The following is a 15,070-nucleotide window of genomic DNA, read 5'->3' as shown; positions in this document are numbered from 1 at the left end:
CATCGTATCAGACTATCTATTTTCTCAATTTCGACATACCTCCTTTAGTTGAAGTTCAATCTCTTAACTGTTGCTTGGTCTCTTTTTGGAAAATTTCTATGATTGAATTTCCCCAAAATAAAATTGGAGAAATAATACTATTATATGAAAGGTTTTTCTTTTTTGATGAAAGACTATATATGAAAGGTTACTACCCCCATAATGTTAATGTTTCATTAAAACACCAAATCCTCCAAAGTCCCAAATGCTCCTATGCCGCACGCGTATCCATCCATGTACATGTGGTGCAAATACACCCCAATTGCTAAATAATTCTCATTTGTCAAATGCCTAAGTTCTTGGAAGCGACTTATGAACCGTGAGTGACTTTAATTTCTACTCCCACCCAACTTAAATATGATATCCATATAAGTTGGATCGTACTTAGATCACAAGAACTTTAGTTTTAAACTCAAGAACTAAATGAATGAAATAAATGTATTAGTTTAGAAAGCTAAGTCACCAAGTAGTCGAGACACACAAATTAAATCTAAAACACGTTCTCCAATTAATATTGATTTTGACACTGTATATGAAAAGATAGAGGCCTTGTATAACGAGAGTCGAGGGGTCCAACAGGAGCACACTGTCAGTACCTCCACCACAAGTTATAAGAGAGAGGAGGAGAAGAATGGGCGAGCTTCGCTTTCGCTACTCTTTGATGTCTCTCTCGTCACCTCTTTCTCTCTTGTCATTTCTACCTCTCTCTTTTTTCTTTCTCGTTCTTCTTGCATCCAGGGAATAAAAAGAAACAAAATAGTTAATAGTTTATCACACGAACTTTTAGTATTTCAATCGTGAAAGCCTTTAATTCATTCGATTATATATAAATTGAGACCACAAATTAACCAGAAAAATCAGAGACACATGTAAACTAGATTTATCTGCTATAGTTTCATGTATCATGAAAACTTCATTAAATATCACGGGTGGGTCCTTATATAGTTGAAACTAATAAGTTTAATTTGTCGTAAAAGTCATAAAATTCATGTTGAAATAGTGAAGAAAAATAATATCTTTCTTAGTATAATATTGTGAACCACCAAAAGGAACCCCCAGCAAAATACCACTGGATAACCTCTCAAGTCTCAACTAAAAAAAATCCGAATTTGTCTGTTTGTCTCAGCTGGTCCTAGAAAACAAGATAAGAAATTAGTTTACTAAATTGATGATGACGTTTCTAATCACACACTCACTCTCTTTCCCACTGAAACTTGCTTGAGTTTTACTTCTTCCTATATTTAGTTCTTCTTCAAACAGAAAAGCAAGAAAGAATAATAACAAGGAACAAGGAAGAACAAAGAGAAAAGAAAAAAAAGAAAGAGGGGATTTCCTTAAGATCCCCCACCTCCCCACCCTTTCCAAGATTTATAGCAAGTTCTTGATCTTGTGATTTAAAGGGGTGGGGATTGTTACTCTTTCTTCTTCTTCTTGTTAGCCCACTTCTTCTTCTCAACTTTTTTTTTTCTGGTTTGAGAGAGAAGAAGTGAGGAAAGGGTAGCTGAGTAAGAGAGAAGAGAAGCACATTATGAAGCTTTTATGGGGTTTTGGGTTTACTATTATTTTATTTAGCAGATGGGTAGAAGGGTTTGGTGAGTTTGAGGATTTGAATGTGACTGAGATTTATCCTTCTTCTTCTTATGTGGAGGAAGGTTATGGGGGAGGTCTGGTTAATCAATTAATGGTGGGTCTTACTATTATTGAAGGAGCTGTTTCTAAAGGAGCAGGTATAAAACTTTATATTGCTTTTCTTCTCTTACTAGATATTTTCACTTGATTTTTTTTTTGTGAAATCACCATCATCTAAAACTAGATGTTTTCCTCATTTGAAGTAGAAAGGTTTCAAAAGAAAGTCTATTTCAGTTCTGTTTATGGAAATTGGGATATATATAAATGACCCTCATTTTCAATCTCTTAACTTGTTAATAGTTTTGCTTTACTGATTTGGACATAGATCAGTTAATAGTCTACTTGTTTCAGGCTTGCATGCTGCAATCTTTTATGAATATTATTATCTTAAGATCTATTTAACAAACACAAGATGTCTTAATATGATTATTTTCTCGAATTTTATCTGTTAATTTCCCAAATCATCCTGTTTCTTGTACAAGGAGTTCACTCTCTTTCATGACAACATTTATGGGTCATGGGTTTCTTCTTTGTGAACTAGAGGATTAGTGTAACTTGTATTAAATGTAGCACCTTAACGAACTTCGTGTTTGTTGCCGAGACTGTGTCGTGGTTGGGTTGAATATGGTAAATTCTGATTTTGGTTTTAGAGTCAGTGATATGAGATGATCATGTATGAATTATGCCTAATTCATTTCTTGGAGCTATTCTAACATCTCTAAATTATCTGGTTTCAACAGTTTGTTTAGATGGAACCCCGCCCGGTTATCACTTACATCGTGGATATGGCTCAGGGGCCAACAGTTGGTTGATCCAATTGGAGGTGAGTCCAACTATTAGAAAGCAATAAACTTCTACTTATTTATTTAACATTTATGAATTCCTGATATCTACTTAACGGCTTGTTCGTATGACTATAGAATTTAGTCTCACCGTCCTCTCTTCCAAGAGAGGGGTGTCACATGAGGACTCTCCATTCAGGACAATATATATAGTATAGTAGTTGCGATCTTATATTCTTTGGATGAGTTCCCTATCTTCTGCTAATGTTTGAAACTTTCTTCCAACAACAATGAATGATTTTCAGTAATTTTCCATCGCGAAAATGCAACCAGATATTTAGACCCTTATCCAACTTAGATTGATTCAGGAAATAGGCAGAGCATTGTCTTCCTCTTAGGTGGTTCTATGGTACAAATTTGTTCCACACTATGAAAACGGTCCAAATTGGACTAATTTGTTTAGTGTGGTATTTGAACTTCCTCTGATTGAATGCCTATCCAATCATATTAACATCGTTCTTTCTGAAAGGGAGGAGGCTGGTGTAACACCATTAGAAATTGTGTCTACCGGAAAACAACTCGACGTGGTTCTTCAAAATACATGGAGAAACAGATACCATTTACGGGGATTTTGAGCAACAAAGCTGAAGAAAATCCTGGTTTGTTCTCTAACTACACTTTTCATTCTTCATTTATGTATATGCTTGTAAAAAATTTCTCGATGTTTCCATGAAAACTCTCAGTGGCTTTTACTTCTTCTTAATGGGATGTTAATGGTGCAGATTTTTTCAACTGGAATAGAGTCAAACTCCGGTATTGTGATGGTGCATCTTTTAGTGGGGACAGCCAGGATGAGGTTCGCACTGGCTGAGATCTTTTTGTCTATTTATTCTTGTTCATTTAAATTGAGGCTTTCAATAACATGGGCTGGTAAACATTTTCGATAGCACTACCTGTTATTGAAAATGATCCGATCGCATATCTCCATGTCTTTGCTGATTGAATAATTGCGCAAGTTAGTCATCAACTTCAAAAGTGAAGGTGCTGAATTCCTGGTTTCCCTCTTCAGGGAAGAAAAAGTATAAATAAAAGAACTCTGGATGATTGACAGATTTAGTCTAACTTCAGTTTCTTCTAGTAATAGAGCTATATGACATTGTTGCTTCTCTCTCTAGGCTGCACAACTTCAATTCCGTGGACAGCGTATTTGGGCAGCTGGCATGGAAGATTTAATGTCGAAAGGACTGCGAAACGCCAACCAGGTATTTTAAGTTGTCTGTATTTATCATGTATTGTCTACTCTCTAATTGTTTCGATATTTCTTACTGATAATTATACATTAATTGTCTCAGGCCCTTCTTTCTGGATGCTCTGCCGGAGGTCTAGCATCTATACTACACTGTGATGAGTTTCGAGAAATGTTTCCAGGAACTATAAAAGTCAAATGTTTGAGTGACGCTGGCTTATTTCTCGACGCGTAATTACATATATCCCTCTTGCACGCATGTTTCTTTCTATTCTCATTTCTTATTTTTCTTCCTCTCATTTGTGTACTTTTGGAAACTGTAGAGTTGATGTGTCTGGCGGGCGTACTTTAAGAGATATGTATGGAGGTGTTGTTAACTTACAGGTAATCATCCCTCCATTCATTCGTGTTATCTTTTTGTTTCTATTAGTCCCCAATTTGAAGATATTCAAGATTAGTACCTAACGACTGGTATCACCTTATCACCACCAACTACCATATTTATTGGTTGATATCGAAAGTTAAAGGTCATATATAGTATGAGGAATGTTAAAAATGAATCTTTTGTTACTTGAATGAATTTAACCAATACACTGATCTGGTTCATTTATTTCTTGTAACATTGTCAAATGCTTTCCATCTACCAAAATAATGTCAGAATAGACAGTCGCTGTTGCAGATTTATTTGTTTGCATTATGGGGTATATATGGTTTAGATGTCTATCAAACATCTGTTCTACTTGTCGTGAACTTGACATAAAGCAACCGAATTTTTATCATCTCATAGTTTTCTTTTATGTATTTGGTTGCTTATAGTTTTAAACTTACAAATTGTATGGCAAACTCAAGCAAGAAAAAATGCCTATTCTACTCATCGTAGTGTTTTCACTTCAAGAAGAGACCTCTATTTTTTGTGTAAATCCATAAAAGAATTACAAATTTATTTAGGATTCATACATGTTCTTGAGCTTAGATACGTGACATGCTTTCATGCTTATGAAAGTTTTGTATGATTGTGACAGGGCGTCGGGAAGAACTTGCCTGGGAAATGTACTAACCACTTCGATCCAACTTCGGTAATCTGTTTCCTTTCATTATATATATATATATATAGTATTACACAAGTTACATGATTAAAATGGACCACGTGATTGCGATAAACCATGACTCTTCTTGTCACCCCTTTCTCATCGGCTCATTACCCCTGTTTCAGTGCTTCTTTCCTCAAAACTTGATCGCGAATATCAGGACACCAATGTTTCTCCTAAATGCAGCCTATGACGCGTGGCAGGTAAATAATTTTTTTTTCCTTGAAAGTCTTATGCGTTGTTCTTTGTTTAGTTGCTGGATGGGCGACAAGCATAGTCTTTCCTTTTATTCGATCTCCTTGAAAGTCTTACTCGATCTCCTTATTACCTTACCAGCTCCAAGCCAGTTTGGCTCCACCATCTGCGGATCCTCATGGCCATTGGAGAGATTGTAAAATGAATCATGCAAAGTGTTCTCCATCACAGATACATTTCTTACAAGGTTTGGTTTAATTTGAGTCATGTTTCCTTTTCAATAACATGCTTGAGTTCAAAAAGTAATTTGTACAACTTATTCCTCTTGCCGTCTGTTTTCTTCCCCTTCTAATCAGGCTTCAGGAACGAAATGCTCAATGCCGTCAAAGGCTTCTCGAAGTCCAAACAAAATGGGTTATTCCTAAATTCATGTTTCGCTCATTGCCAAACCGAGAGGCAGGACACATGGTTCAGTGACAATTCTCCCGTTATTAGAAACAAGGTATGACCGATATAAAATTATATTTCAATTTTCGTCACAAGAATTAACTAGAATTTAGTAGTTGATACTGCTCAGAGTACGTACTAGGAATCCCCTCCATATCTTTAATCTTGACGTGGATTAAATCTTTTACATTCCACTCGTTAAATGCCGAACCAAACCCACTAAGTCTCATGTCATATCTCTCCCATTGCGATAGGAGTTTTTTCTATGTTTATTCGATATCCTTCATGAATCATGATCCATTTTAAATTGCAGGGAATTGCACAATCGGTAGGAGACTGGTATTTTGATCGAACGGGAGTTAAGGCAATTGACTGTCCATACCCTTGTGACAGGAGCTGTCATAATTTGGTCTTCAGGTGAACAGAGTTGCCGCCTATTGCATCTATTGTTTCTATTTTTACCTATTTCAGAAATTTTATTAGCAGGAAAATGCTTTGCTTTAGAAGTTGGTAAATAATAAGACAGTAGATTCGTGAGAACTGTAATCAGTTATCTGAAAGCTCTCGCCGATAGGTAATGAAGTATTTATGACTCATAAAATTTGTCTGAGATCCTGCACTATGTATAACTTTACTTCAATTCATGATATTATATGGATGTTCTTATAAAAATGTAAAAGAGCAAAAGTTTATGGATTTGTTGTGCAACAAGTAGAGAATGGTTTAGGTTTGATTTTGTTTACTCGCCTTTATCGTTCACGACAAAAGGACACTGCAGCTGTGATAGCTGGCTTCTTCTTGACTAATGAAATGGTGGCTCACCCCCATTGCATTTGCAAAATGTTTTTCTGCTATACTTCATGGCTCGAAGAGGGAACTATCTTAGATTCTTGCTTGAAACCTTGCTGGTCTTTGAGAATATTTATTTTTTGAGGTTGAGAAACAATATTAGTAGGGCATCTTAGGCCATCTTTTTTTTTTTTTGCCTTTATGTTTGACGTGCTAGAATGGAGTATTATTATCGGCATTTGCAATCCAAACTAATGTTTGGCAAATGTGATTGAATTAGGAATCATATCCCAAGGAAGCCTATGATCCCTCCTAAAGGAAAAGCCCAAATCTAAGAAGTGGGTTTGTGATATTTCCATTAGGAATCATTAATCGAATATTTTAAAGACAAAATCACTCATAAACTATATGTATTTTTGGCCAACTTAACAATATAGTACAATGATTTTACATATTCTTGGACCAAACCAGAGAATATAGTACAATGACTTTTTTTTTGTTGACACATGGTATTTAATATGATTTAGTTTACATTATGGAATTGCTATATCTTGTTATTACATTCCGATCATGTCTAAACAAGCAACAACTTATTTAACTTCAAGTATTCTTCTTGGAGTACTTAAATTGAACTCCAAATTGAATCAGTTCATTATAAATGTTATGACTAAAAATTATCTAAATTTCTTTTCTTATTTTACTAAGAGAACAATATCTATCTTTTCTTTTTGACCTAGCACTTCCTAGTACTTGCTCTATTCAGATCTTTTGTTTCGACAATATGACAGAGTTTTTAACCAAAGATTTACCAGTCTAGTTTCATTCAAGTGACATAATTTACCAGCGCAATCGTGTTTACAATCTTGAACATAATGAACATAATGAGGTTGTCAAGCGCAAACATCAATACTAATTTAGTTAGTACACTTGCTCATTTTTCTCTTCTTCTTGTTGTCATGTTTGGGGTATGAACCCATTTTTGGGCTCATACACAACTCTTCATGTGTTATTCTCTCTCCAAATGTTGGCCCTATTGCTAAACCCAAGTAAATGAGGTGGTAATTGACATGTATGTTTCTTCACTGGATCGATAGACCACGGTTCAAATCTTATTGTTTTGAAAAAAAAAATTGAACCGTTCTCGATAAGAAAACTTCAGTCTTAAATTACTTATTGTATTACGCACTAAAGTTTGAATATTGAGATATTAATTAGCCACTTATGTTTCAATTAATTGTGCGGTTCGTTATTTACAAATTGGATCCTTAATCGAAAATTCATTCTTAGCCTGATTATTTTTAAATAAGAAGAATTAGGAGTGATTCATTTAATTGATCTTAATGTTGGTTGGAGAATGTGGGTTGGTTCCTGTGTTTTGGTTGTCTCTCTAAGCTTACTCTGGATCTTTGGATTTCGGGTTCTGTCTTTCCTCCTTCATGAAGCAGGATCGCTTGTTCTGTGATTTATGCTTCTTTCCCCTCTTGATTTATCCTCTATTTGTACCTGAAATTTATTTGTTATAACCTTTTATCATTTAACTCCCTTTGGAATATATACTAATAATGGAACCAAACCCTAAATTATTTTGTCTATTAAAATGAATAAGAAAAAAAAAAACATAAATGATTTTGTCAATCCTATGTCAAGTAGTCACAATATAGCCTAATATAATATGTCATCTCACTCTTTGTAATTTTATTTGATTAAAATATGTAACTATATTAAGATGAAATTTTTTGGACAAAGGTCTTAGTTATTCAAGTGGTCGTGAATCTGATCAAAAGTTGTCGTGATTTTAAATTATCTCGTGTAACTCGAAGTAAAAGTATTAAGTAGCTAATGATTTACGGTTTATAATTGTTTCTCATAATTTTTATTATGTAACGGGTCGTTGTGAGAGGTAATGAATCGGTAAAAAGCAAAATCATAAATTTTATTGAAGTCAACCCTTTCTCATTTAGTCTTGGGGGTCTTCTAATATTGAGTATTCTTAATTCTCCAAGGAGAGTCTTATGATAATTGATAAAGCTTTGGAAGGATAAGGGTGTAAACAAAAAGGAATCCAATAATGTAGTTCACATGCAACCCCCTAAGAGATATAATAGCAAATATTATTCAAATCAAATTTCTTAATTAAGTTCCCTAAATTCATTACTTTATGAAAGTGGGGACATACTATTCCTGTAGATGATTAAGAGACTTGACATATTTTCTAATTTTAATTTATAGAAGAAATATGTGGGGAGAGAGAATTTCACATATATGCATGTATGCAAGCTCAAACACATTTGTATGTATGCATGTATGTGAGAATTCGCATGCGATACCGACCCACTATAAGCCAACATGGCTTGTGTATATTGGGCCCAATTGGACCCAATTGGGTTTTCATATTTATATTCTTAATCACTCATTAAATGTTTTGTCCTTAACTCTATTTACAAACACCTTTCTTATAATGTCGATAGAAGAAGAGAAGAATTAGAAGGGATTAGGGATTGAAATTCACATGGGTTTTGGCCCATCAATCTACATATGACATAAGTTACTCTATCTCAAAGTACATAGAAATGGTTAGGACTTTTTCAAAACAAAGGGTTAAACAAAACCATGTGTTTTGAGATTGGGATGTAAATGGAGCTGGTTTAGATGGGTCACGTTCTTCCAGATCCGTCCCATTAATAAACGGGGTAGAGCTAGTCGCCCCAGTTAATAATCGGGGCGAGATTCTCAAACCCATACCGTTTATAAAACGGATTTTCAACCTGCTCTATTATCAACTTAAAATTTTATTGATATAATAATTTTCTTTAGAATATAACTAAATATTCTTTCAACAAAAAAAATATAACTAAATATTCAATTACTATACAAAATTAAACAAGTAATTAAGTATTTGTATAGAGAATATGTGTAATTAATTATGTATATAGGGTAATTAATATTAATTTATTTGTGGAAATTTATGTTGTTATTTATCTATATTAGTTATTGATGAATTATTTCAATTTATTAAAATATCTATAGTATTAGTAATATAGGTGGGACAAGTTTCTCTAGTAAATCTTATTCTAATCCCAAATTTCACCCCATTTAGATTTCCTAAACCATTCCAATAATTTTTTTCCTGACATCCCTTTCAGTGGTAAATTAAGATTCTCTCTCTCTCTCTCTCTTTTATTTCATGACTTAATTTCAAATTCAGTCCCCACTCGACTCTTTTTCTCATTTTCTCCTTAAATCAACTTCTTTCTTCTTTTAAGTAAACATCCATAATAACCCCATCTCTAAATGTAGAAAAAGTCTAGCTCTATACTAGGGGGTATCATACAAAATACCATCACAAGATTTCACCACATGGAGGGCAATAGATTCCATTTCCCAATTAGTCATCCTAATTTATATCTTCCTTGAATTGAAAGTTTTACTTGCTTTAGTAAATAGTATCTTAAGGTAATGTTAGAGTTCACAAGGAAACTATATACTATTCATATAAGGCTCTTATTGGATTAAGTGTCATTTTCTTTTAAGTATATATATACTCACTTATGACTAGTAGGTAATTAACTATATACTAGTAATTATATACCTTTGGAAAAGGGAGTATGGTAATTTTTTTCAACACCTTTGCTTGATATATTTGATCACTTCCATTCTTATTTCATATATAGCAAGATCACCCCAAATAAAGTAAGGAAGATGGAAAGGGTGGTATTAGCTCAAATGAGTGCCTCAAAAAAAGACAATTGATGTTGTATATGAGGCATGTTTTTATGTGCAATCTATTTGACCTTAAGTGGGGGGGGGGGGGGGGCTTAAAGACTGTCAAAAAGTGATCAAAAGCACAAGGACACTGATATACCTCCATTTTATACTGCAACAAAGATGGGTGGGGGAGGGGGGAGGGGGAAGGGTAGTAGTAGTACTACATGGGTTTTGAGTTTCATTATGAGTAAATGAAGAGAGAGAGAAAGATAGTGATAGTGAAAAAAAAACAAAATAGTTACTCAATTATAAGAGAGTTATTCAATTGATGCATAAAATATACACGAAATTGTGCGGAATATCCAAAAATTTTTTAAAAAATTCTGTTAAAAATCTAAATTTTGTATTATTATTTTTTCGTTAAAAACCAAATATTTGTATTTCGTTTTGTTAAAAACTCAATATTTGTAAGGGGTTGCAAGACATTGCAAAGCTATTGTAAGGTGTTGCAAGGCGCTCCAAAGCTATTGCAAAGCAGTTGTGAAACTGTCGCAAGGCGTTGCACAAGTTGCTGCGAATTAAAAAAGTAGTCAAGGAACTGCAGATTAAAAAAAAATTGACTGATCTTTTTTAAACAAAATCCAAACTTTTCAGGGAGGTTTGCACCTAAAATATATGCAGTTGCAGGATATATTCTATTCTAATCTACGTCCTTTTGTCCAGTCAAAAGCATACAAACTTGAATCTATATCGGATGCGTATGACTGAGATCAAAACCCTAGAATAAGAGCTGTGGTTGGACAAAAATCCCAAGTACAAGAACAATGAAAACAACCCAAGAAATTAAAAAAAGGTTTAATTGTTGAAGTAGAAGAATAATATAATTTATATAAAATATTTCAAAGTTCTAAATTTGAATAAGTTAGAGAGATAACAACAAGGTAATGGAAAGCAAAAGAATAAAAAAAAAAAAATCCAAAACAAATATGTTTGTTTACAGAGATAGACTTGTAAACATGAAATAAATTAAAAAGAGAATTAAACAAGCCTTATTCTGCAACTCAATCCCAACCCAACAAGAACAAATCACTTTTCATCAAAAGGGGTGAGCTTCATTTACCTCTCCACCCCCTCACAAACATTCAAAGATCAAAAGCTAATAAACTTTTCTGTATCATCCCTATTTACATTACAATATTACATTTCATGATAGATAATATAAAAAAAAAAAAAAAAAAAAAAACTATGTTACACACCTTTAATAATCAGATAAATAAACCCTTTATTCAGACCCCTTTTTTCCTTTTCATTTTCACTTTCAAATTGAAATTTCTGTATTTCTTGATCATTCATTTACATACAAGCTAAATTTGTCCCAAAGCCGCAGCTAATCGTTGAAAATCCTTCGCGAATATATCGGAAACCTGTAATTGTTGTTGTTGTTGTTGATTTTGATGGTGCTGCCAATTAGGACTTGATTCATCATTTACAAACTCGGTTTCAGATTTCATCTCATTATATAATTGTTGAGAGTGAGTTTGATTTTGACCCATTAAAAATGGGTTATGTATAATTTCATTCCATTTGATTTCTTCTTGTTGTTCTCCTCCTCCTCCAATTTGATTCATTCTTGTTTCTTTATCTGGTGTGCTACAATCTCCTGTTAATCCCCAAGAAAAGACATTGTTTTCGAAACAAGAATTATTATTGTTATGTAATTGATCAATACTACTACTTCCACTGCTTATACTACTACCATTATTAGTACTTGAAATTCCAGTTTCCCAATATTGAACACCACTTAGATTAAATGAATCAAGTTGAAGATCATCAGATGGTTTTAAACCCAATTGAGTTGGTAAAATCGAATTCGGTACAGATGGAAGAATAGTTGAATTATAATCAGAGTTCATCTCAAAAGGTCTACTAGTTTCATGGTTATTGAACCAGAGATGTGGGTTTGGGTTATTTACTGAAAACCCACTACCATTATTAGAACCATAATTCATCTGATGAAGATTGAAATACCCCATTGAATGATCTGAAGGCCTGTCAAGAAAGAAATCCTTGGTGGGTGTGACTCTTATTGAACTAATGCTGTTTTTGTTTATATTTGGTTCTGGTATTCCCAATCCAGAAGCAGGTGGTTTTGAATTCTCTTCAACTTTGAGAAATTTTAGGTCATTTGATCCACCACCAGGAAGAGCCTTCTGATGAGAAGAAGAATTGTTGTTGTTATTGTTGTTGTTGTGGGTAGGAGGAAGAGGAAGAGGTGGATTTTGTTCTTGTCCATTTTCAATTTCAGAAAGAGGTTTATGAGTAGCTGGATCAATCCCTCTCTGTCTTAGTTTTTTCTTAATGCAAGAATTCCATAAATTCTTGATTTCATTATCTGTTCTACCAGGGAGTTGAGCAGCAATTTGGGACCACCTAAATTGAAGAAAATTTCATTTTAAAACCCTAGAAATTAAACAACAAGTTTTGGACCATTAAGATGATGAAAAAGATTGGTACTAGGTATAATATATTATTTACCTGTTTCCTAGAACTGCATGAAGTTCAATAATGAGGTTTTCTTCTTGCTGAGAAAATGTGCCTCTCTTCAAATCAGGCCTTAAGTAGTTTATCCACCTCAATCTGCAACTCTTTCCACACCTTTGTAATCCTGTATCAAAATTATTTCAATTAATTGGGTACATAGAGAGAGAGAGAGAGAGAGAGATGGGTATAGAGAGAGAGAGAAGAGAGTTACCAGCTTGTTTAGGTACAGAGCTCCAACAGCCATGACCATATTTAGTGATATGCCTTAAAAGTTTTTCATCTTCTTCAGGAGACCAAAGGCCTTTCCTCAATTTCTGTTTGTAACAACATGAATGTCTGCCCATTTGGAGTTAAACCAACCCACACACCCCCTTTGTTATTAAAAACACTTGCAGAAAATTAAAGATTGGCAAACTTCTTCTAGCTAGCTAGTACTACTGAATACAAGAACAGAAGAGGGACTGTTGTTGATTGTTTTTTTTTAGAGAGGTTTGGGTGGTGAAAAATGTGGGTGTGTGTTTGTGTAGAGAGAGAGAGAGAGAGAGAGAGAAAATGAAGTAGCAGCTGAGAAAGAGAAGGGGAATTAATATAAGGAGGGCTCCAAAAGAGAAAAGTCACAGTCAATAAGGTTATTGGAGTTTGACGTTATTTTTATTTATTGGGAAATGTTTTCAATACTTATTACTAGTAGAGAAATTGAAAGGAGAGAGAGAAAATGTTAGGGGTTCAAATTATGAGTTGTATATATCTCATCCAAGGGTCTGAGAATGTGTGTATTTTCAGGATAGGGTAGGTGGGCCTTTATTTTGTTTGCTTCCATTATTCTCTTTATTTTTCAGTAGAAATAAATAATGACTGATATGATAAAATAAATAAACAAGAATCAAAGATAGAACAACTTGAAGTTTGATGAACAAAGTGTACTTTTTCTATGCTTGAAACTCAAGTCAAGAAATCAACTGTAATAATGTTTGTTAAGATGCCATATATGAGTGTCATAATTTATTGTCATGGCAAAATCATAGATGGCAATGACATTTTCTCAAATTCTATTTAGTTTCAGTTCAGATTCGCCTTATCCTCTTCTCACGAAAATATCTGTGCCGCATTTCGTTAGTTCTTGTATTGTAAGAGGGGTAATACCTATTCTAATTTATGTTATTCATTTCTATTTGGTTCGGTGCTTACGCGGAGCGGAGCTTTCGGTGGAAATACTAGTTATTTTTACTTTAATATTGATTGATTGGCCCCCCTCAACTGATTAATTTCCAAGAGTAGATGAAATATTTATGTTTATGAGGGGTATTCTAGACATTCTAGATCATTTGAGAAGCTAGTAACTTGTATGTTTGAGAAAATTGTCCCAAATGCTGATAAAAATCTTTTTGTTTAATTATCATCTATCCTTTTAATTGGGGAGATCAGTTAAAGGATCAATTAAAGGCAACTGTGAGTAGTGTGAACTTACCATACTTTGTTACTTTCATGTGATAGTAAACTCATCTTTTTTCTTAAAAGAAAATGGGTAAACAAAGAGGGTTTATGGTTATTCACTAGATCCGCCGTGTCATAAACTAGATGAACTAAATAAATCACCGATGATTTATATAGTTAGTCTCACGTTCTTCTAGCTCTAGGAAATCTTTCAAAACGCTAGGGGTTTGTTGTCAAGTTGTTTTGCGGGTCCTTCGTAAATTTAAAACTCGGATCCATTAATTCTTGATGGTTCTTGAACATGCTATATGTGCATGAGTCGATAGTGGGCGAGATATATAGTTGGAGTGTGATTCTTTGTTGGTCTCGCGTCTTCTTTATAACTCTGACATAGCTCCTTGGTGTACAAAGAATAGTTGAAACACAAAAACTCTTATATGATAAGTGGACTTCCCATCTCCGGTACATACAGAGAAAGAATTGTTGTTGCTTGGTTTGCAAATGAACTATCTTCAAAATTTACCGTTCCAAAAGAAAATCTTTTATCATTATTTTGTTTTTTTTACCGATTACAGCGGCCCATGGTGGCGGATGATGTGTGCACCATTATGGTATGAAGTACCCACTAGACACTAGTTAAGGTGTATAATAGTACTAAAGACATCTCCTTCCAAAAGATAGTTAAAGATAAAGTTATTGATATTGTAACCAATACCAAAACAAGGAAAACTTGAGACAATGAAGGTAGGGTTCAAAATAACATTGTATTGAGTTTCAAGCAAAACCCATTTTTCAACTAAGTCTATAGCGAATTTCTACTATTAATACATTCCCAAGAATTGAGAAAAATGCCAAATGAGTGAGCAATAGAGATAGGAAATTAAGACGAATGGACTCTCTCTTACTAAGAAGAGTTTGGACAATCTATTTAACATACGAGACAAAACTAATACAAATAACTTTTATTGACTAGATTTATTGTGTTTAGCTAAATCGAACTAGTATAACTAAAATACGAGGAGAGAACATAATCTAAAACTAGTATCATTTTCATGTACACCCACAAAATAAAATTGGCCATCTAAAGGGAAAACTTTTTTGACTTGCCCCCCATATTTCTTCATCTTTTAGCTTTTGGGACAAATTTTTCAAAATGATGATCACTTTGAAAAGTT

General features: G+C 33.8%; 2 protein-coding genes across 2 annotated transcripts; one reads left to right on the top strand and one right to left on the bottom strand.

Annotated features, from left to right (window-relative positions):
• Positions 1–897: 897 nt before the first annotated feature.
• On the top strand, positions 898–6,098 carry LOC147534182 (pectin acetylesterase 12-like). The gene is made up of 12 exons (XM_086645422.1): positions 898–1,766; positions 2,409–2,491; positions 2,980–3,109; positions 3,233–3,306; positions 3,626–3,712; positions 3,803–3,927; positions 4,020–4,080; positions 4,719–4,772; positions 4,910–4,987; positions 5,121–5,226; positions 5,336–5,481; positions 5,740–6,098. Exons 1-12 carry the CDS (start codon positions 1,568–1,570, stop codon positions 5,845–5,847), a joined length of 1,251 nt encoding a protein of 416 aa, XP_086501548.1. The 5' UTR covers positions 898–1,567; the 3' UTR covers positions 5,848–6,098.
• A 4,827-nt stretch (positions 6,099–10,925) lies between these two features.
• LOC147534181 (transcription factor MYB61-like) lies at positions 10,926–13,079 on the bottom strand. Its single transcript, XM_086650353.1, has 3 exons — positions 12,673–13,079; positions 12,456–12,585; positions 10,926–12,350 (listed from the first exon to the last, which is right to left on the bottom strand). Exons 1-3 carry the CDS (start codon positions 12,803–12,805, stop codon positions 11,285–11,287), a joined length of 1,329 nt encoding a protein of 442 aa, XP_086506479.1. The 5' UTR covers positions 12,806–13,079; the 3' UTR covers positions 10,926–11,284.
• Between the last annotated feature and the right edge of the window lie 1,991 nt (positions 13,080–15,070).

Source organism: Eschscholzia californica, unplaced genomic scaffold (assembly GCF_041429995.1).
Source record: "Eschscholzia californica isolate CP2 unplaced genomic scaffold, dmEscCali1.0.p SCAF_6, whole genome shotgun sequence".
Classification (NCBI taxonomy): Eukaryota; Viridiplantae; Streptophyta; class Magnoliopsida; order Ranunculales; family Papaveraceae; genus Eschscholzia; species Eschscholzia californica.
Note: the sequence above shows the minus strand (reverse complement) of the source record. Positions and strands in the feature narration are given on the sequence as shown.